The sequence below is a fragment of the Lissotriton vulgaris genome, chromosome 6, assembly GCF_964263255.1.
Source record: "Lissotriton vulgaris chromosome 6, aLisVul1.2, whole genome shotgun sequence".
NCBI classification, from domain to species: domain Eukaryota; kingdom Metazoa; phylum Chordata; class Amphibia; order Caudata; family Salamandridae; genus Lissotriton; species Lissotriton vulgaris.
In genome coordinates this window covers 1,190,458,874-1,190,483,340 of record NC_141694.1, presented here as the reverse complement: position 1 = coordinate 1,190,483,340, position 24,467 = coordinate 1,190,458,874, and the positions used below count along the sequence as shown (strand labels likewise).

At 47.3% G+C, this 24,467-nt stretch overlaps 1 protein-coding gene across 2 annotated transcripts in view; it reads right to left on the bottom strand.

Annotated features, from left to right (window-relative positions):
• Window positions 1-24,148, bottom strand: part of GINM1 (glycosylated integral membrane protein 1) — a 225,419-nt gene extending 201,271 nt beyond the window's left edge. Inside the window, exon 1 of one of the 2 annotated variants that reach the window (XM_086927294.1) lies at window positions 23,874-24,148. In XM_086927294.1, the coding sequence (XP_086783420.1) occupies window positions 23,874-23,966 (93 nt within the window). In that variant the 5' untranslated portion in view covers window positions 23,967-24,148. The remainder of the gene's footprint in view (window positions 1-23,873) is intronic. The other variant, XM_086927293.1, reaches the window with a different exon arrangement.
• Between the last annotated feature and the right edge of the window lie 319 nt (window positions 24,149-24,467).

Here is a 24,467-nt window from a genome sequence, read left to right as displayed (position 1 = left end):
GGAAAATACTATAAAAATTGCCCCCTTGCTAAGAGCACTGTTCGATCGATCCTGTGCTCCAGAGAAGCTGCCAGTTTTCCCTTTCACGTAAGATCCTTTTATTTTGCTTACTTACAGGTCTCTTCTTTAGCTAAGTTAGGGATTTAGGCTATGGAGAAATAAATAAATAACTGTTTGAGCTTTTCTCATGCTGATGTTGGTTCATTAAATTTACATGACTTTTGTGTCTTTAATTATTAATGTTTGAAAAATAAAATTGCTAATAAAAATTTGAGCTTTCTTTATGAAATAAAATTTAATAAAATAGATTTTGAAATGACAAGCTGGTCTTGATCGTTTCTTTGAGTTACCATTAGTTAATCCATTGCCTTTATGTGTGACTTAATTAATGAATGTGTTAGATTAAAATAATTAGGTCATATGATTCAGTAGGTCAAAATACAGTTATTTGCTAATTATGGGTCTAGTGATAGATTTATAAATAATGGTGAGTATCCTGGTGTAGAAATTATATATGACACTGAATTTCTTTGGACCCGCTGGATCAGGAGCATTCAAGCAAGTGCTCTACCCCTGTAAACAGTCAGGGATAAAAGAACAGATTAGGAGAAGAGCAAAAGAAAAGTTATTTGAAGAAAAGTAAATGCAGGTACTTGGAGAGTATCTCTGTAGCCCAGCAAGATAAATGGTCCAGAAGAACACAAGCAGAGAGATCAAGATGTTCGAATTGTGTTATTGAGAGTTTAGTTAGAGAATCTATTCAGAACACATGACAAGAATTCAGTAAGGTTTTCTACTCAGCCCTTAGAATGTAAATCACTTAAGTTACTCAGTTTAGCTCACCCTAGATGAGCTGAATAGATATATGCTTAGGTATGAGATCAGAATATGTGGCTGATATAAGTGGGACACGAGATGTGAAGCAATCTTAAAACATTCTGATAAACGAAATAACAAACACCCAGTCCAGGTGGCACACATGAGAAACCTCTTGAAATTAAGAGCTGGCAAATGGAGTGAGAGGACAGGAGGAGAAGAGTCTGCAGGGGGGCAAGAAACACAGGAAAATAAAGGAGAGGTGCAGGGTAGGAATGAAAGGGGAGCAGAAGTAATGAGACAATGGGGTGAGCATGGAAAGGAATAGCACACAGGAAAAAGAGGTGGTGGGAGGATGGAATTATAAGGGGGTATGAGAGGGGGTATGATGTAATATTGCATGCTTTCAAATGTGTATGTCTAGGAAAGGGTCCCTCTTTGATATGGTCACCCCCACTTTTTGCCTAGTAAATGATGCAATTTTGGCTGAAATGCACTGGGTTCTTGATATCCAGGTCCCCTGGGCCAGATCTCTTTCCCTAAAACTGTACAACTGTTCCCAATTGGCAATACCTTTAGCACCCCTGCAAGTCCCTGGTACCCAAGGCATGAATGCTAAAGAGGGTCCCAAAGGCCTGCAGCATGCATTGTGCCACCCTATAGGACCTCTCACTCTACTCAGGCAAACTGCCATTGCAGGCTGCGTGACATGGTGCAAACAAAAGTGGAAACATGTCATGGAACATTTCCTGTGTGCCATGCCTGCATACACTGCCTGCAGTATATGTAAGTCACCGCTACAGCAGGCCTTACAGCCCTAAATCAGGGTGCCTTATATTACATGTGAGGACATATCTGCATGTTGAGATATACAGCTGTAATGTACAAGTCAATTCTTGGACATTGCCAGTGAACAGGAAAACCATCTTGAGTATTTGTACTGGGCACTGGCGATTAGGAGTTTCCCCAGCTACATGATGGCTTCACTGAAACCAAAGATGTTTGGCATCAGATGTCTTGTATTAATAAACCCACACCGATTTCAGATGGATGTATTATACATGTACCCTAAGGGTACCCGAGACCTACCCCATGACACCTACTCGTCCACTAGTGTGCTGGCTGACTGTCCAGTCCAGCCTGCCACTACAGATGCGTTTCTTAACCCCCTAGGAGGTGAGAGCCCACTCTTTGAGGTCAGGAACAATGCCTGTTCTGGCGAGTGTTTACACCTCCTCCAAACAAATTTGATATGCCACCGTTGCAGACCTGGGAGATACCACTCCTTGCCCTGAGGCTCATTTGGTACCTGGACAGGCAGGAAATTAGTATGCTAAGTAGGCATGGAGCACACCCAGTACAGTCACACCCCTACACCAGTGAGCGCCTTGATGTACGAGAGCCAGGCGACCACAAACACTCTGCACCCAGGCCGCCCTGCCTGGGCCTGAAGAAATCAACTGGTCCCTGCAGAGCGCCCAGGACCCTCAAGGCCCAAACACCCTATTGGGAGCTACTGGACTTGTCCCCAAGTCCCAGCTTGTAGCTTATTTCCAGGTGCCCCCCTCCTTTCCACCGCATAGAATGCAGGGCTACCAACCCATCCAGCAGCTCTGCAACCAGGCAGATATAACCAATCAGCTGATGGAATTGTGGTCCTTGTCCCTCTACCCCCTAATGACCAAAAGGCATCCCACGGAAATGCCTCACAAGTATATGTATGTAGTGAATGTTCTTTCTCCCATAGAAGAACGCACTGTTGGTTAACTGTGCTAAATCTGTAAACAGTCTATCCCGAAAAAGTACTGACCTGATAACAAAGTTCTTGGGTTCAAAAAATACATATAAAGATACCTGTTATTTTCCCAAATTGGTGTGGATCTCCGTTTCGAGTTTGTGCATCATTTATTGACTGTGTGTGCTGCAAATGTCTAACACTCCACTCTGATAAGCCTAAGGCTGCTCAACAACATTAACCTAGTGTAGGGAAGTGCCTATTCTGATATGGTTAGCCCCCACTTTTTGCCTGGTGCATGATGTGATTTCGAATTGAAAGTGCACTGGGCATCTGCTAACCAGGTTCCCAGCATCAGGTCTCTTTCCTGAAACTGTACCATGATTGGCACAAGTTCAGAAACCCCTGTAAGTCCCAAGTAAATGGTACCCCTGGCACCAAGGGCGTTGGGATTGAAGAGGGTTGCAGCACAAATTCAAATTGTGCCATCCCAGAGACCCCTCACCAAGACTATGCAAACTGCCTTTGCAGGCTGTGTGTTGGTGCAGAGCAAACGGAAGAATCGACATGGCACACAGCCCTGTGTGCCATGCCCCATGCACTGCATAAGGCATAGTTTAGTCACCCCTTCCGCAGGCCTTTCAGTCCGAAGGCAGGGTGCACTATATTCAATGTGTGGACTTATCTGCATGAGCAGATATCCCCCTATAACATCTAAGTCAATTCTTGGATATTGTAAGTACACAGGGAAACCACAGAAAGTACATAGATGGGCTGGATACTTGCTATCACTCCTAGCTCCACAATGGCTTCACTGTACCCCAAGATGTTTGGTACCTAACATCTCATCCTAATAAATACTTACCAATGCTGGATTTATTAAAACATGCACACAGAAGACAACTAAAAAAGTTCCCTTGAAAACCTACCAGGCACTGGTCTCCAACTAGTCTTAGCCAGTCTGCCACCACCAGACATATTTCTGACCTCATGGGGTGAGAGCCAGTGCTCTCACAGGTCAGGAACAAAGCCTGCTCTGGGTAGAGATGCTTCCCACCTCCCCCGGCCAGGATGGCCTTCCAGGGCAGGAAGCTTCAAAACGCGAAGCTGCCTTTGAAATGCAACCCAGGCAGCTCCAGCTAGTGGAGGATGCCAACCCCCGTCCTGCTCCACATGTGGCCAGAGGACAGGTGGAAAATAAGTTAGAATAGAAAGTGAGCCCTTATTCAATCAGCACCACCCCTAAGGTGGGGCAGGTGATGGAGGAATTTGAAAAGTCATGCTCACATCTTGGGATGGCAGGAATTACCCAATCAGGGATAGGGTTCCATCGGAAAGTGGTCACTTAGAGGGTGTAGACACATTAAAGGTAAGTAGCCCATTGGCTATTACCTGTCACCCCCCTTGAACACCCCTAAATGTCATATTTAGATGGTACCCCTGGACTTCAGATTCAATTGACATAAAGAAGAGTTGCTGACCCAAGAACAGAAGATCTGCTACAGAATTTTTGGCACACAACACTGCCTGCTCCTTCCAGGGCTCGACAATCATTGTGTGCTGTCTCGTTCTGATGCTGTGAGGATTCCAAGAAACCCAGAGGAACCCCAGCCCTTCGTTAATCACCAGAGAACTCCCATGGGGTAGAGAAACTACTCCCCTGAAGACCGCAGGCACTGAATCCACAGAATCCAGTTTACCGATATGCTACTACCCGATGCAGAATTCCAATGAGGTACATCAGCTCCGGAGGTTCCCATCTGTCCCCCCACCAAATGTGAAGACACCAGGACCTACCGGAGCAGTTCCACACCAATAATCAAGGTAACATACACCCTGCAACCTAGACCAATACAAAGAGTCGATTCCGGACTTCAACTGCCCAGGAATCAAGCACCCGTCGAGGGACATCAAGATCCCTGAGACTCACTTTCTGAGTGGCCCAGCTGTCCCGGAATCGTCCCTGCAACCTGCTTGCCCCTTACCGCGACGACAACTTGACGCTGACCTATCTGCTCTGCACCCAGCCCGCCGGGCCGAGGTACTGACGAACCAGCGGTGCTCCAGAGTGTCCTGAGGCCCTTGTGACCTGCTCCCTCAAGTGGGACCACTTGGACTTACCTTTAAATCCCCTTGTGCAGCGTGTTTTCAGGTGGCCTCCTTCTTTGTAGCACACCTGCCAGTAACAACCTCATTATCCTGCTCCCAGCTGAATACGGGACGCTACCCAGAATCCACTGGTGGAACCTTGCACTTGGCCGTGCTACTTACCTAAATCCAGAAGGTGAACCTCAAAATCCAACAGTAGTATTTTATAAGCATTTTTCTATTTCTTCCCATTGACTTCAATGCTGCCTAATTACGCACAAGAGTGACTTAATTTGGGAAATTGAAAAATTCATATCTTGGAAAGTATTTACTGCCAAATTAAGTCCTTGGTCGAAAAATTATATAAAAATCAATGTTATTTTTGAAAATTGGTCTCGGATTAGTTCTTGATAGTGTGTATCATTTATTGCATTTCCGAGTACAACAAATGCTTAGCACTGCCCTCTGACAAGCCTAACTGCTCTCCCATACTACCACAAATAGAATGTTAAAATGATCTACTTTTACCTCTGTATACAACTCTGATCACCTTGGACTCTGCACAGCGTGCTTCGTTTTAATGCACTATATAGAGAGCCGGCTTCCTACACCTAGAAAGAGCCCCTTGGGCTTGCTGTAGCAAGCCCCAGTCCACTAATAAGGGATACCTAGACTCTTTACACAGCATATTTATTTTTGGTATACTACATAAAGAGCCAGTTTCCTACAGTATGCAGTTTAACTGACAACTGCTCCCCAACATAGGTTGTTCCTCTCTGCCTGGGTGAATTTGGCCCTGTGGTGGGAGCACTGCACATCTTCCAAGCTCACGGCCTTGTCATGAAATTAATGAGCCCAGGCACACCAAAGATTCAGTAAAAGTGTGATGAGTTGCTAACTGAAAGCCTGCATGTTAACCGACATGTTCAGCTTTAAGAGGTTGGGCTTGACAGGTATTGAGTCACTCAGGATATCCAGACGCGAGTCTCCCACAGAGGACAAGCAGGACAAAGCAAAATATACATTTCCACATTTACCCATCTTCGACTTGTGCTCTTAAGAATTAGTTGAGTCTTCTGGTTCTAGAACAGCTGCAAAGTACACTAACTCCCAGAAAGTCAATTAAAAGCCAAATAAAGTATTCCTTTTGGCTCACTTCATTACCAAAAAGGTAATCAATTATACGATGTCCCTAGACTTTTCCCACAAAAAAGTCGTGTGTGGACTGAAGTATGAGACAGTTGTATGCCACACGACTAACACATAAAAATGTGAACCCAAAATGTTTAGCAGCTCACAAAAATAAATGGATTCCTTACACAAAGTATCAAAATAAAGGTAAGGCTGCCCAGGTATTTAATTAATTTTTTCATATCCTTGTCCTAAATCAAGTTGCACCCAAGATCACCGAGGACTAAATCAACAAAAAGAATTATCATCCATCTACTAGCCCTAACTCGCGGTTACTTTTGAACTGCTACAATGTTGCTATATCTTATTACAGACTTACAACCTACGGGTGTTTTCATCCATAATGTTCTGATTGTCATTTATTACACCATTTAGGGAGGGCGGGGCACACAAGTGCATTATCTTTAAACCAAGGTTATAGCATGATCACAACGTTGCATATGTAAACAAGCATTAGAAATGTAATCGGACTCGGATTTGTTTGAGCTAATGGCATTGTGCATGTGATGTGTAGTGGAATTATGTGGGTTGGATTGTAATTTTAGCAATGGTGGCATGCTGTGCTTTAGATGAATATGTTTAAAAGTAAAGTGTACCATACTGCGATTGCTACAATAGTTAATTGTGGATGCCTTAACAATTGATGCGTGCACTGATGGCTGGTGGTGTGTGTGCTTGGTGGAAGAGTGCACTGGCGCCTGGAGGTGTGTGTGCCTGGTGGAAGGGTGCACTGACGGCTGGTGGGTGTGTGCTTGGTAAAAGCGTGCACAGATGGCTGATGGTGTGTGTGTTTGGTGAAAGCGTGCACTGACGGTTGCTGGTGAGTGTGCCTTGTGAAAGCATGCACTGACGGCTGCCTGGTGTTGTACGCCTGATGGTGTTTGTGCTTGGTGAAAGAGTGCATTGATGGCTGGTGGTGTTTGGCCCTGCTGAAAGCGTGCACTGACGGCTGGTGTTGTGTGGTTGTGTGTGTGGTTGTGTTTGGAGTGGTGAGTGTGTGGTGGTGAGTCTGTGGTTGTGAGTGTGTTGTGGTGAGTAGTGAGGAGTGTGTGGTGGTGTGTGTGGTGTGTGTGGTATGTGTGTGTCGTGTATGTGTGTGTGGTGTGTATATGGTGTGTGTGTGGTGTGTGTGTGTGTGTGTGGTATGTGTGTGTGTGTATGGTGTGTGTGTGGTCTTATGTGTGTGGTGTTATGTATGTGTGTGGTGGACTTAGTTTGAGTGTTTGTTTCCTGCACACTCACACACTGCCCCTACACATTCACACACTGCTCACACTGCACACTCACACTGCATAGTCACACACTGTTCATCCTGCACACTCACACACTGCAGTCACTGTCACTCTGCAGTCACACTCACTCTGCAGTCACTCTGCACTCACTGTCTATGCACTCACTCTGCACTCACTGTCTATGCACTCACTCTGCACTCACTGTCTATGCACTCACTCTTCACTCACTGTCACTCTGCACTCACTCTTCACTCACTGTCACTCTGCACTCACTGTCTATGCACTCACTCTTCACTCACTGTCACTCTGCACTCACTGTCTATGCACTCACTCTTCACTCACTGTCTATGCACTCACTCTTCACTCACTGTCACTCTGCACTCACTGTCTATGCACTCACTCTTCACTCACTGTCACTCTGCACTCACTCTTCACTCACTGTCACTCTGCACTCACTCTGCACCCACTGTCACTCTGCACTCACTCTGCACCCACTGTCACTCTGCACTCACTCTGCACCCACTGTCACTCTGCACTCACTCTGCACCCACTGTCACTCTGCACTCACTGTCACTCTGCACCCACTGTCACTCTGCACTCACTGTCACTCTGTCACTCTGCACTCACTCTGCACCCACTGTCACTCTGCACTCACTCTGCACCCACTGTCACTCTGCACTCACTCTGCACCCACTGTCACTCTGCACTCACTCTGCACTCACTGTCACTCTGCACTCACTCTCTGCCACTCACTGTCTCTGCACTCACTTGTCTCTGCACTCACTCTGCACTCACTCGCACTCACTCTGCACTCACTTACCTCTGCACTCACTGTCCTCTGCACTCACTCTGCACTCACTGTCTCTGCAATCTCGCCGACCCTGCACTCACTGTCTCTGCACTCACTGTCTCTGCACTCACTCTGCACTCACTGTCTCTGCCACTCACTGTCTCTGCACTCACTCTGCACTCACTGTCTCTCGGGCATCACTGTCTCTGCACTCACTCTGCACTCACTGTCTCTGCACTCACTGTCTCTGCACTCACTCTGCACTCACTGTCTCTGCACTCACTGTCTCTGCACTCACTGTCTCTGCACTCACTCTGCACTCACTCTGCACTCACTCTGCACTCACTCTGCACTCACTCTGCACTCTCTGCACTCACTCTGCACTCACTCTGCACTCACTCTGCACTCACTCTGCACTCACTCTGCACTCACTCTGCACTCACTCTGCACTCACTCTGCACTCACTGTCTCTGCACTCACTGTCTCTGCACTCACTGTCTCTGCACTCACTGTCTCTGCACTCACTCTGCACTCACTCTGCACTCACTGTCACTCTGCACTCACTCTGCACCCACTGTCACTCTGCACTCACTCTGCACCCACTGTCACTCTGCACTCACTCTGCACCCACTGTCACTCTGCACTCACTCTGCACCCACTGTCACTCTGCACTCACTGTCTCTGCACTCACTGTCTCTGCACTCACTGTCTCTGCACTCACTGTCTCTGCACTCACTGTCTCTGCACTCACTGTCTCTGCACTCACTGTCTCTGCACTCACTGTCTCTGCACTCACTGTCTCTGCACTCACTCTCTGCACTCACTCTGCACTCACTGTCTCTGCACTCACTCACTCTGCACTCACTCTGCACTCACTCTGCACTCACTCTGCACTCACTCTGCACTCACTCTGCACTCACTCTGCACTCACTCTGCACTCACTCTGCACTCACTCTGCACTCACTCTGCACTCACTCTGCACTCACTCTGCACTCACTCTGCACTCTGCACTCACTCTGCACTCTGCACTCACTCTGCACTCTGCACTCACTCTTCACTCTGCACTCACTGTCACTCTGCACTCACTGTCACTCTGCACTCACTGTCACTCTGCACTCACTGTCACTCTGCACTCACTGTCACTCTGCACTCACTGTCACTCTGCACTCACTGTCACTCTGCACTCACTGTCACTCTGCACTCACTGTCACTCTGCACTCACTGTCACTCTGCACTCACTGTCACTCTGCACTCACTCTGCACTCACTGTCACTCTGCACTCACTGTCACTCTGCACTCACTGTCACTCTGCACTCACTGTCACTCTGCACTCACTGTCACTCTGCACTCACTGTCACTCTGCACTCACTGTCTCAGAACTCACTCTGCACTCACTGTCACTCTGCACTCACTGTCCCTGCACTCACATATCTTTGGTAAAAACAAAAATCAATATTCTAACCTTTGACACCTCTCTATTCATAACCCACCACATTGACAAGCAGCAAACTGACTATCACTACATTGAAACCCACCACCTCAACACCCACAGCCTCAGTGCTGCCACAGCAACCAATTTGATACCCATCAAGTCAAAAACCACCTAATCAACCATCAAAAACCTGACAACCACCATTTTAAACCCTCCAAATTAACACTCGCAGCTTTAACACCCATTGCCTTAATACCCATCGCCTCACCACCAGCATATGCAGTACTGCCACTTCAATCCTCATCAGATCTGAAATCTACCACTGCCATACCGACCTCTTTGACACCAGTGGCGTAACATAGGCCCCTCGTAGCCCCTGCGGAGTGGGGGCCCCCCAAACTCTAGGGGCCCCCTCGGCACAGTACCCTGACCAGAGAGCTCCTGATTAAGTTTGGAGGAGGGCCCTTCATGTACCTTGCAGGGGATCATTTCAACTTTTGTTACACCACCGTTTGACGCAACCACCAATATACACTTCCGTGACCATTTTGACATCCCCAATACACCCAACACTACTGCCGCCCATTAGTTAAAGGTTCCCACGCCTATCTTCCCTACTTCGACACAAAAAGTCAAAAAATCTACACTTCATCAGCAACCCCTTTGACACACAACACCTTAAGATCCACAGTGTCTATACCCACCGTTACTACTACCATTTTTAAAACTACCACGTGTGTCATCATCTCCCACTTCTGAGGATTTCAAGCATCCATTGTGGCACCGGCCACCTGTCTCAAAATCAGACTCCATTACCTGTTCTCGGCGAACCGAGACAAACAAACTATGTGATACAAAGAAATCCAAAGAAGTGCAGTGAGCTGGGAGTCAGATGTGTCTGTTTCTATGGTCCAACCAGGCAACGAACACGACCAACAGAGGCCATAGACCAGTAGCACGTGATTGAGCCAGAGTGGAGGGCCCCCATGCCCGAACACACTTCATTCTATATAAATACCTAAACGCAACCGGCTACACACCACCTGGGGGCTCGGCCTGGCTGACCGCCAGGTCCCACCAGACTCTGGGTCTTTGGCAATGTCTTATAATCGCCCTCTGACTAAAATATGTGAGTAGCTTCCCAGGTCTCCTTCTGCCTGGTTTCCAGAATGTCATGTCTTGGGAGGTGTTTGTTTAGAGCTGATAGCATCTTCAAGGCGCTTCCCGAAACAAAAAAAGAAGAGGGAACAGGAAACATTGAAGCAATAATTTGATGCGTTGGTGGTGTGTACAGGCAACACGGGAACATTGTGTGTTTGTAATGTCATGCCAGACGTCTGTTTAGTGTTTAACCACGCCATTAGAGATCCCAACGGGGGAATCTTCCAGTCGCCATTGCTGGACGGCCCTGTTGACCAGTCCCTTCTGTATCGTGTGGGCCGGCACTGTCCCACCACAGATGTGTAGGTTGCCAGAGAGGGTCACCTTGCTCACCAGGCGCATGCAGCGTCGTTGGTTGGTTCACTGACACCGCCCAATACCACCAGCTGGAGCACTCTGAGGTTCTTGAGGGACACTTATGGAGGAGGGGTGGGGAGGTGTTAAAGTAAGCAATGACCTCACAGCTCCCACTGCAGCTGGCTGACCAGCACGCACTGCGCACCGGAGTGAGTGAGCCCGGTACATGCAGCCCGGGGGGAAGGATTCCTGCTTGGGGAAGTGTGTGGCAGGGGGGGGGGGGGGCATGAGCAGGTGATCCTTAGACGGCGGCTTCTGAGCGGTGCTCGCGGTGTGGTCTGCACACCATGTTCACACTCAGAGTCCACGGGCTCCGGGTGATGGATGGCTTTTTGAGGGCCTGCACTGTACTCGGCGAGAGGTATGAGGGCGCAGACCAGAGATCCTTCTCTCTCTCCTTCCCGCCAAAAGCACCCATCCATGGGTCTCCACATGTACGCGCAGCCCTAGTCCCCATGGGTGTTGTGCAATCAGTGGTGCAACAGGTGCAGTGGCACCAAAGCCAACCGGCCTGCCTACCCCCCCCCCCCCCCTGCACCCTGATTTCGGCTGTCTGCCTTTGAGATAAAGGGGGCTCGTTTCCTCCCTTGCATGAGGTCCCACTGACGCGTTCTATGCCGCTGCCACCTCTACTGAACCAACCGGTCAAACCCAGGGCGGGAGCCAGTGGGTGACAACAAACGCCAGAGGGAGGGACAGCTCTTATACGATATTTGGGGGAAGGCAGCAACCTCTTTATCAACTCAGAACCCACTCATTCTCAAGAGCCGAGGTGTTAATCCCCTGCTGCAAGAAATCCCCTTCATGCGCCTAGAGGCGCTTGCCAACCCTCTCTAGGCGGCTGAGCGCTGGTGGATCAAAGAACAGGCCAGGCAGACACCTGTTCAGAGACAAATAGAGGCACGCAAGGTGCGGGGTCTCGGGAATGTAAGGAGTGGAACCATGTGGGAGGGGACGGGATCGACCTCCGCGCCCTCCTCTTGACACGGGAACATCTGGACCAAGAAGCACGCAGTTTTTTTTAACGACAGAAAGGCACTTCATGAAAAATCATTAGTCGCAACTGGAAAATGCAAGCAAACATTAACCTGGCCACGCATAACACACTCATACAGGCAGACACACAGATACATAGATGCACACACCCCTGACACAAATACTTCCATACAGAGTCCTAAAACTCCCACCCAAACTTAAATACTCGCGCGCACAAACAAAGACACAGTAGGCAGGCACGCACTCAAAAGCATATAGATAGAACCACGCACACTTACATACATGCAAAAGACATCCACACACTCATGCACTCTAATACAGACCCACACGCAGGTGCACTTTATGAAGCACACGGAAATACAGACACACATTCACGCACAGTCGTTCTCATTCATGCACACACTCGCAGACCCAAGGCATGCAGACAGACAAAAACATGCGGACAGATATACAGTCACGAGTCACCGAAACACCACTCGCCGAACACAAAGATACGTCACGCACACAGACTTACAAACCCACACAGGTACACCCCCAAACACAAACGACAAAAAAGAGATAAACGCCCAGAGCAATGACAAAAGACATGTACACAAACAGGCAAGCAACACTCGGACGCCTTTTCCTGGAAGCCTGCACTGGGTGCTAAGATCTCGCGCTGCCACCATAGTGGTTACAACAATTGGCACGACTTGGTACATTCCCACCCTTGAATGTGCATACCTACTAGAAAACCTCAGCCACGTAACCCTGCAGTAGATTCGATTTCCTAATTCATAAACTTCTCAGCCATCTCTCCTACTGCCCCACTAGAGAAACATTCCTGGTCCCTTGGGACATTGAGGCAACCAGAGATAAAGCCACTTGCTCAAGATCACGCAACTTGCCGCAGGGTGAAAGAAGCTGGGATTCGAACCTATCAGACGACTGCAAAATATCCAACAGTTTTGAATCTCGGCTTCTTTCACACTTGAGCATTTCAAGTGTGAGTCTGATCCTACACGTGGGAGATCAGAGGTCTGCAAATATGTAATCTCTAGTATCACAGGGGACCTGAAACCGCCTTCTCTTGGCCCCAGCTCACCCTGTCAAGTTACTACCCCCCTCCCCCATGCCCAGTGTCCCCTCCTCCGCGCAGGTGCTTGAGAGTACTTACTGCGGGCGGGCAGGGCTCAGAAGCTGCGCACCGTGTTGCCGTCCTGGAGCTGTCGCCGGAGCCCCCCTGGGCCCTGCTGCTGGCGCCCCCCGCAGTAGTGCTCGTAGAGTCGCAGCATGTGCTTGGACACCGTGTCCCCGGGGGAGCAGCCCTCGCCCAGCCCGCCCCAGCGGGAGGCCCAGGCACCCGAGGAAGAGCAAGAGCCAGGGCAGCGCCATCCCGGCAGCCGTATGTTTTCAATTATCTCCGTCGTGATGGCGAGATAATTGAAGATATAGGGCCTTCTGCTCATAACACCATGCCTTTCACGTCTGCCCTACACAGAAAGAGAACACAGGAAAAGCAAGAACGCGCGCCATTCACTGCAGACTGGTGAACGCGCCCACAACATCTGCATTACATTATCGCGGCACCCTGACAGCTCCTAATTAAAATTAATGGACTGCCGTGAGCGAAACTGCACAGAAAATGCCGGAACTGCCAAACAAAAATTACACATGGCCTATTGTGATAAGGCTACTAGAAAGAAGGCACCGCAAGGACCAATTACCATGTAGATGGTAAAATAATGTACTAAAAAAGCTCGCGCACTGAGGAATTTTTCCAGCACGATCCAGAAACCCCTTAACAATACGGCTCGCAGCTCCTCCCCACTTCTGACGAAGTGGTGACGTCGCCGAGCCCGTAAAAAGTGGTGGGCTAATTGGGGTCTCACATACGGCATTATGGGACTCGTAGTATAAGGGTGTTTTTACCTACCGTTTCATTGGTCGAAAATAGCAGGGCGGAGTCCCGATGAACACCTATTAATGACAAGTATGTTGGAAAGTAGTGTAAGAACTCATTTTTAGAAATTGAAGGCCGCGAGGACCACGATCGAAGGTATGAAATAACTGAATTGCCCACATTCACAGTTTTATTAGAACGGGATAACATCCACGTGATTTTGATTAAAGATTACAGTGCTTTACTTAGCGCATGGAGGGAAAATGTCTATTAGAAAATGTTTACCGGCACATGTAATAAGGCTATGTTTACAATATAGTTGGGACATGATTATACTTAACAGTGATGTTTGTTTAAATTTGTAGTGATCGCTGAAGAAGGGCTACATTATAAGCCCGAAATGCATTGGGAACCAGCAGAATCACCAAAGATTTGTTTGAAAGTACAAGCATGCGACAACAAGAAGTTTCTTGACACAGCTGCCGCGTAGAAGCAATGTTACGTTTCACGGTCTACTTTTGTAACAAGCACAACTGAGGAAACAATTTGAATACAAATAAAAGGATTAAAACTTGAAATTATTGATGAACTTTTGATATACGCCGTTCTGGCAAATGCGGCACGCTCGAACTTGAAGTTACTCGCTTCAATTTCACTCGCATTTAATTAATAAAGACATACATGATTGAGCTCTGAATAAAATTCCCTATGTTAAAAGAACTGTGTAGGCCGTTTCGTCTGAAGGCTTTAGAAACAGTGTAAGGTAGATTTATGTTATCATGTTCATCGTACAAGTCTTCTGGATCCATATGGTGACATTAGTGATGTAATCAGGGGAGGAGCTTCGCGCGCATCCAAGATGGCCACGTGAGCTAAGGGCTTCCGAGACCCTCGTACCCTCCTGCATATATCCTGTCACAGATCCTGTTTGCGGTTGAGTGGCCGAGTAGATGAACCACGGAAGAAGTGAAAGCTGAAAACTGCGTCCTGATCGGACCCTGGGGGCCGGAGTTGTGGTGTGGAGAAGTCTGCGGCCTATGCCTCCTGGATGCCCGGGGCTTGAGTTGGCATGGTGCCAGAGGGGTAATTGAACAACATCGGCACAGGTTCGCGGAGGCGACCGGTCCAGTCTCACTTTCACTTTCGGTTTTGGCACTCGGACTGGTTTTGAGTCGGGAGATGCATCACTGTATCGGCGGCTTGTATCCCTATTGGTGCCTGAGCGTTTCAGACAATATACGAGGTGTCGGACTTTAGCCTGGGGGCACGCCGTCCTTTGTTTGGGCTAATTTGAGTGCGTAGGGCCGTTTTGTGCTTTTACTTTTCTACATCTGAGCGGAAAAGAGACATTGGGCGAATATCCTTGAAGATAGATCCTATCTATTGCTTGCTAAACCGGAGACTTGTTCCCCCTTCTCCTGAATTGGGCACCGACTTGAGATTGTCCTGAAATGGCGAGCAAATCGGAGGGGGACAAGCAGAAGGTGAAAACCACCAGAAGCGGTGGATATACCCAATCCAATGTCATGGATCGATATGCCCAAGTTAAAGGGTCGCCCAGTGGACCGGGTAGGTCGCTGGAGGCGTTGCAGGACATTATGACCGCCATTTACGGCATTAGGTCATCCCTCTGGAAGCAAATGGAGACCTTGGCACACAAGTTAGACACTGTGGCTATTGATGTGAATCTGATTCGCACTGACCTTACAAAGACAAATGAGAAGGTCAAATCATTAGATATAAAGACATCGAGTTTAACGGATGACGTTGTTGAGTTGCAGACCGAGGTCCGAAATCTGAGGGCCTCGAATGACATTGTTGTCCATCGCCTTGAGGACTTTGTAGGGAGGGCCCGAAGGAATAATGTCCGTATAATTGGAGTTCCGGAAAAGGCGGAGGATCAAGCGGCCGACCTTTTTGTTGAAGACCTTATTATCAACCAGCTAAAGGCCAGGGGACTGAACAAGTTCTTTACTGTAGTGCGAGCCCACAGGGTCCCTTGGTGGAAGACCGAAAGTGGATACCCCGCCGAGGCCTATTATAGCGCGGATCTTTAACTTTCGAGACAGAGACGCTATCCACCAGGCCTCTCAAGCGGTGGGCCCTTGAAGTTCGAGAACTCAACTATCAGCTTTTATCCGGACTTCACTCAAGCGGTCCAAAAACAAAGACTCCGTTTTCTGGGGGTGAAGAGGAGACTTCATGACCTGGGTCTCAAATATGCCATGCTTTTCCCGGGCAAGTTGAGGATCGAGCATGACGAGCGGACCTATTTCTTTGACAAGCCCGAAGTGGTGGCCGATTGGACACTTTGCCGGCCCAGCAATATCCGGAGAGACAATCTGGTGGGTCTGAGGGGGGAACTATGGAGCAGGAATGAGCATAATTTGTCTGGTTCCTGGGGACGCTAGGGTATTTCATATTGTGGTGGTTCTACTCTTTATGAGCATTTTCAGGTAGATGGTATGGGGGGGTTACTGGGCTATCGGAGGGTCTCTCCTCCTCAGCCTAACTTTTTGTAGTTTAGTTTGGATGTGGGGGCAACAGGCACACTGCGAGTTGGGCTGGCCCTATAGTCGGAAACAGGGGTGCAGGGTGGGGGGTATTGTAACTGGCTGTTTGGGTGGGGAGGTGTTGGTTTTTAGTTTCGTTTTTCAGCAAGGCCTTATATTGCAAGACATTTGTATTGATGTGCTGGACTCGGATGGGGGGTGGGTTTTCTTTCTGTTTTATGATGGGGGTAGGGGGTTGAGGTTGATGAGCTGGAATGTTAATGGGTTGGGGGGACAAGATTAAACGTGGGGTGGTGTTGCAACTCCTGAAACGGCACTCTCCGGACGTGGTTTTACTTCAAGAAACCCACTTAGTTGGTAATACATGTCATGCCATGAATAGAAAGGGATATCGTTTGGTGGCTCATGATAGGGTTCTCATCTGGGTCCCGGAGGGTTGGAATCCTCATTAAGAATTCTCTTCCGTTCGAGGTGGAGTCAAAGGTCCTCGATGAGAGAGGGCGCTATCTGGCTGTATCGGGACAGTGGGAGGGTCGCACGCTTGCCCTGGTGTCTGTTTATGTTCCTCCTGGCCTGCAGTCTACTACCTTTGCGGACCTGGGACGGTTCTACTCGATCTCCCTGGGGGGTTTCCGATACTGGGTGGCGATTTTAATGCAGTGGTATCTGGTGTGTTGGATAGGCATCCACCTAGAGATCTCGGGGGCTCATGGCTGGCTGCCTGACTTCATTGACACGATGGGAATGGTGGACTGCTGGAGGTTGCTTCACACTACTCAGCAACAGTATACCTTTCTTTCGGGCGCCCATGGTAGTCTCTCCAGGATAGATTATATTTTAGTGCCGGCTGCACAGGCATCCTATGTTGCGGAGGTCAGACATATGGCTCGGGGTATTTCCAATCACTCTCCGCTTTGGTTTCGGTTTGAACTGGCGCCGGGCTCTGAGGGAAGGATAGCTCCTAATAACCCTTGGTATCTTCGTAAACCCAAGACTCACAGTGCACTTGTAAAGGCATTGGAACATTATTTCCGGGAAAATGAGGGTTCTGTTTCTTCCTCGATATCGCTGTGGGAGGCTTTCAAGACAGTACTTAGGGGTCAAGCTCTCTCGTTAATTGCTGGTGTTAAAAAACAGACGGAAGAGGACATGGTGAGCATAGAGACGGAGATAGCTGATTTGGAATTGGAATAAGAGATTACCCGCTCTAGATTGCATGTCCTGCAATTGAATCAGCTGGAATATAGAACGTTGGTAACGGATGGTGCGAAGGCCCTTAGTCGGGAACAACAGGGACATCTCTATGACGTTGGGGACAAGGCTGGCAAATTAATTGCATGGTTGGACAGGAAAGACAAGGCTGGTCGTGTTGTACCAGAAATTGAGATAGAGAGTGGGGTTCTGGTCACCGACCCGCAGGAGCTGATGGCATGCTTCGCTGATCACTTTCGCTCTGTGTACTCTTCCGTGTCGGATAGACCGGAGGAGGACTCATTCTTGTTGTTACAAGATATTGCGTTCCAGTTCCTGTCTGAGGCTGACCGGGACCTTATGGACGGTAAGATCACTGCAGATGAGGTAGCGTTAGCACTGCGCTCCTTGAACTCTGGTAAGGCGATGGGTCCCAACGGTCTCCTGATTGAGCTTTACAAGCTTCGCCCGAATAGGATTGCTCCGTATTTGAGAGACATGTTCCTGGAATCCCGGGATCGTGGTCTCCTCCCCGTGAACAGAGATTGGCATCGATTGTGGTAATTCATAAGGAAGGGAAACCGAGGAATAGGTGTGCTTCGTATCGGCCGATCTCATAGTTAAATTATGAACCTAAGATTCTTGCTAAGTTGTTGGCTAATAGACTAATCAAGGTTATTAGCGATCTGGTTCACCCGGATCAATCTGGCTTTATCCCGCACAGGAATACGGCGTTGAACCTTAGACGCATGCACGGGGCTCGACGCTGCGTGAACCGGCCATTTTGGCGTCATTAGATGCCACGATAGCGTTTGATACTATTGAATGGCCGTATCTGTGGGCGGTGCTAGCTAAATTTGGTTCCGGTTCGGATTTCATTAGCTGGGTGCGTCTTCTTTATGCAGACCCTCTTGCCCAGATAGTGGTTAATGGACGCGTCTCGGAGCCATTTTGTCTCGGGCGGGGTACTCGCCAGGGTTGCCCACTGTCTCCTCTTTTATTCGCGTTGGCCCTCGAGCCTCTCGCAGCTTGGATCCATTGGGAGCCCTCGATGAAGGGTATTATTGGTCTCCGCAGTTTGAAGATCCTATTTCATTATATGCAGACGACATCTTGCTGTATTTGACCTCCCCCAGGAAATCTTTGGTAGTACTCTGTGATGTTCTGACCTCCTTCGGTAGAAACTCTGGCTTGTTCATTAACTGGGCGAAATCCTATCTGTACGTTCTTAGTGGTGATATACCGATCCTACCGCGTAACTGTCCTATCCAAATAGCACAAGAGGGGTTCAAGTATCTCGGAATTTATGTTTCGATAGACCCCGTGGTTCGATACAAAAGGAACCTTCTCCCTCCTTTGACTCGGCTAAAGCGAGATGTTGCGGGCTGGCGGAAACTCCTGTTGTCGACGCTTGGGCGGGCGCCCTTTTCAAAATGATGTCGCTCCCTCGTTTTCTGTATGCCCTTCAGAAGACGCTTGATATCGTCCCAGCTAGTTACTTTCGTGTGGTGGAGGGTCTACAAAGGAAGCTGTTGTGGGATGGAAGACTGCAGATTGCGCTGGCTAAATTAGCGCTCCCTTGGTATGATGGGGGCATCGCTCTCCCTGATATTAAGAGATATTATTGGGCTTCGCAGTTGGGAGCCATCAATCACGGTACGTACGGCCCAGAGTTAAACCCTGGTTTCGTCATGGATAGGTGGCTACTTCCTGGTGGCAATTATTATAGAGCGTTGTACACTAAATCTGTGGTGAAGACTTTGACGGGCCAACCAAGACGGCTGTGCGGATCTGGCGCAACGCTACCAGTTCATTAGGGTGGAAGGACCGTCTGACTTTGGCTACCCCGCTTTTTGGCTCTGATAAGTTTGGTAAACTGTGGAACACTAAAGGGTTCGACAAGTGGGATCTCATTGGCATCTCCAAGGTGGGAGACCTATGGGTGAAGGGACAGATGAAATTGTTCGCGGCCTTGCAAACCGAGTTTGAATTGGGAGGGACGGAATACTTCCGTTATGCTCAGGTCCGGCAGGCGCTAATGTCTGTTTTCCCAGAGGGGGAGGTGATACCGGAGTCTACCCCATTAGAGGATCGTATCTTGGATGGCCATATGCCTGATAGTACCATTTCCCTGGTGTACAAGAAACTGATCAATCACAGGGCGGACCTTCTATCGAAACTGCGTGATCAGTGGACCCATGACGGCCTTGAGCTTGACGATGAAGACTGGCAGTCTGCGATCTCCTCACCGAAGGAGGTCATGATTCCAGCACGACTGAGACTAGTCCAGCTCAAAATACTACATAGGGTCTATGTCAAGGGTCCCCGTCTGGTCAGGATAGGTTTTTCTGAGGAGGGTCTGTGTCAGCTGGGTTGCGGTCAGTTGGGGACGTTCCTCCATAATATCTGGGAATGTCGGGAAGTGTTTGACTATTGGAGTTGGGTCCATGAGGTGATGCAGGAGGTTACGGGTGTGGCTCTCTTACCGGAGGCCAGACGCTGTTTGTTGAATGTTTGGGAGCCCACTGATCATAATGTGGCACAGACTCAATGGGTGACTCTAGGGGCCATGATTGCCAAACGGAACATCACACAGTTGTGGGGGTCCCAGAGGCCCCCTACTCTTGAGCTGTAGGTAGAAAACATAGATTGGTGCATGTTCCGGGAGAAAACAGTGTACTTGGCTCGGGGTCGCCCCCGGAAATGGCATAAATTGTGGGGTCCTTGGAATCGATATAGAGGGGACATATGCGTACCACCTGTGGCTGCAGTCCTTGATGTCCCGCTTTCCCCCTGACCCCTTATTGTTACTGATAATTTTTGTAGGATTTCTGTGTTCTCTTCTCCTCCACCGTCAATATATTGTTTATTGTAATGTTTGATGATATGATGCTCAGCCCTCGTAGTGTCCTTACATTCCTATGTTTTGTACTTGACTTGCTTTGTTTTTTCAATAAAAAGAAATATTAAAAAAAAAAAAAAAGTGATGTAAATCGATAGAAATGCATGTCCTTGGTATGCCTGAACATCTATGCCAGACATGCAAAGGGCATGCATTTCTCGTTATTACATTACTATTTAAAGGCAGCACATGGATCCAGAAGCCTTGCACCATGGACGTAATTTTTTGAACAGCAGGAGAACGCCACAATACTCTGCTTCCAAATTTAGAGAATGTATAGCTGATTATTATTCAGGTCCAGTCCCAGACAAGCATTTGCTGCTAGCAGAATATGGTGTAGTCAATTATTTACCACAAGCGAGGAATGTATTGTATCTTTTAATTGTTTGTGCTTTGGTCAAACTGAATTGTGAGAATATGCATGTGTTTGCAAATTAAGGAGTGAACATATTAATAGGTATCCATGGAAAGCATGGTAGATTTGTAGTTAGTTATTAATACCCAAGAAGGTATGGCGAATGATCATTCCTGACAGCCTGAATGATGAGTGGAGGTTGCTATAAGTGAAAGCTTTGCTTGGGCACACGCAGCTATATACATCCCACCCTCAAACCCCAATCCAGATAGAGTGAACACTACCCTCCCTCTGCAACTTCCATTGGCCCTTGCTACTTTCTTCACACACACCATGTGTACTCACCCACTTGACAAAAAACTATGGACACTCTCCCGTTTCCCTATCTGCATCGCTATTCTCTCCCTTCTCTTTAGATACTATGGGAACTCACTCTATGCCTTGTGCAAGCCAAGAAAATCTCTCCCATACATACTGTAGGTAGTCTCTCCTTCAAACATATGCCCACATACCATGGGCACATTCCATTGCCAATAAACATAGCATTATTCCTCTCCATGTCTTCATACATACTACATACTCTACATTGCTGAACAAACATGTACATAGCGTAGTCACCTCCCTTCGTTTAATCAAAAAACTAAGTTTTAATCTTGAGCGTTTTGTTTTTTGTTAAAAATAGTTATCAAGTATGTAAATTGAACTGTGTCAATGAAAACAAATCCAGATTGCCACTCACAGATTTCACTAGAGTGTCACTTTAATGCACAGGATTGGGAATCGGAGGGTCTAATGACATGAGGTGAGGTGGTAATCATATATGCGATTACCCCTATAATATGAAATGATAACCTAAATGTAATGTGCACTTATACCTCTAATATATATATATGTGTGTCCACTCACCATCAGAAATCTGGCATGCAGCAACTTCTCTTTTCACAAGGGTTTATTGTATAATCATAGGTGCCAGGTTGAAAGTGCTCAGGAGCCGAGGTCTCATCAACAATTCATGGTTGGAACCAAGGACCAGACAAAGACCCTTACATTCCTTAGCCGGGTCTGGCCAGTATAATGCTGATAAAGGATAAAGGGGTAACCTGGTAACTGTGAAATAGGAGTGGTTGGTAGGGAAGCTGAAAAACACAGCTCAAATGCAAACGTTCTGAAAGACCAGATGCTAGAGTGATCTCCCAAAAGGCGGCTGAGGGTAGTCAAACAGACATGAAGCTGCAACTGCAAGCAATCGTACCTTTGTGAGATTCTTTGCAATTAAACACAGAATATTTGTTTTAATCATCGTACAGCTGCCCTTTTAATACATCAAATAAGGTAACCTCCCATTTATTTCATAATATCCTTTATCACCTGTTACCCCACATTTAGTGCAATGGTGCACATGATTAACAGGTGAAGTAACTTGTAATTGTCCCTTGCACGTTTCCCTTTATATTATCAATTTTTCTTTTTGTATAGCGCTCATATCATCAGGATGTCACTTCGAAGCACTAATAAATCAAGCATTAACAAATACATATGCCTTTAATTCGAAGTGCCTGCCTATATATAATACGTACAGAAGGCTACATCATGCAGCCTTACTACATGTACAGTATATTGTAGGCTCTACTTTATGGCGCAAGAAAGTCATATGTTAAGTCAATAGCATAGTGTGTAACCATGAGCGATACATCAGTGCCCTGTATGGTGGTGAATGACATTTGCGTTTGGCAAGACAGCTAAAGCGTTCTTTGGCCAGACGTTAAACATAATATGACTCAAACCTCAGCGATCCCTGTGTGTAAAACTACTCGTGTCCAATGCCCACTTTTTATAATGTATCTCACACAGTGCATTGACATTAGACGCCAGCACTAATATAAACTTGAAGACTTCCATATGGAAGGGTTCACAAATGTGCATAGGTTCTTAAATCAACATTGGTATTACTTTGCTTGTTTTTATACTGCATGGCAGGTATGACTAAATGTTTATAGATGCATAAATTCTTTTTTAAATGTAGACTAAGGAATTGTCTCAAACATTCACTGCTTTGCAGTGACAGGTAGATTGACACACGCATGTGATTTATAAATGATAATATACACTGTAAATCCTGTTTACATGCACAATATTAAACAATGCAAAACTTGTACCTCAGCTATTATTCCAAATCATGACACATCAAGAGTCTGACTAGGGCTGAGCATGATCTATTCCCACAATGCCAATTATATCTGCAAAACAATTTTGCTCGAATGTTTCTAAATTTGTTCCTATGAGCAAAAGTTTGCACATTTGTAATGTTTGCTAAATGTGTACTTTCCAGCTCACCCACTAAATAACAAGACGCTGTAGTCTGGAGTAAAATATTGAGGTGGAAGTAACTGGTTTATGAAGCACCTCAGTAAAAAAAAAAAATGACCGAATGTAGTTGTGATAAGATGAAATTACATAATTACAAAAGCTAATCAGTAAACAACCTGCTTGTTCGGTTCTTGTTTCCTGCTTTCCAAGTTCAAGGGAGGTCTGCATGGGGGCCCTGCCCAGGCAGGTTGGCATAACACTAAATAAATGAGTAGTGGTTCTAAGGCCTGGGTCTTGCATTCTTTTGAAAGGAGTATTCACCACACGTGTCGAGAAATAGAAAACATTCTAGCACTTGTAATCAAGAATTTTCAAATCTATTAGGGACAAAGACCAGCCATAAACTCCCAATAGCCATTCTCATCATCCGGGCTCAATTAACGTTTTAATTAATAGCCGTGAGCTGGTCCGACCAATAGCCTGGTGTACCAGCCTCCTGGGCGCACAGTGTTGATCACTCAACATCATAGACATCAAATAAACGCCATGTAAATAAAGTTCAGTTCGTATTATGTCCAGATCAATGCTTAGCAATTACAACTTTTGAAGGAGGTATTGGGGAAATTATATTTTCCTTGATCACGTTCTTATTCCCTCATTACAGAACCCCACTCTCTAAATTACGAGCAGCCAAGGGTCTAACGTAGCCTCTCAACCCTTCAGAGGGGCCCCATTCAGCATAAGCCAATGAATATTTGCGAGACGTGAAAGACTCAGGACCAGCATCACATTCTGGGGCGGGGGTGTATTTTGCGTTACCCCACTGCGAGCAGCCACTCCTCTGAGAATCTACAGTGATTCCCTCCACAATACCCCACTCACTGCACCTGCCGCTGCCTCTCTTTCCTGCCCCACTCTCTGATACCTTAAGGTCCGCGGGCGGTGGGGCCGTTGTCGCAGAGGCGCTGAAACCCCGCCACAGAAGCAGTAGCATAGGGAGAAACAGTGTAGCTTCCATCTTCAGCCAGCAAGCAACAAACAAATGCAGAAGCCCGGGGCGGACGTTATAGTAATGAGCAGCCCCCGCTGCCAACTGTTACAGGACCCTAGCTGGCTGTGGTGTAAGTATTCCCAAAGCCAAACTGTGAATAAGAGTAGGCGTGCATAAACACTGCGTTTAGTATGCATATTGGCGGCCATGTTGGAATAGACTGATGAAAACGCGTCTTATCCTGAACACTAGGAAAAGAGCTATTGGGAAGTAAATTTCGGTAGAACAATGATGGTTTTCTAAATTATATTTCCGACTTATCTTGAAGTTTATTTGATGCATTGAAATATTTTCCAATCTTACATTGGTTATATAATAACATATACATAAGGGAATAGCTGTATCAACGTGTGTGTTTCGATTATTTTCTTTACGTTTCCACAATTTCCAACAAAGAACTTCTGTTTTCGGTTGGATATGACGTTTTCCAAAGCAATATTGTCAGCAGCTGAGGCAGCTTTTCACTGT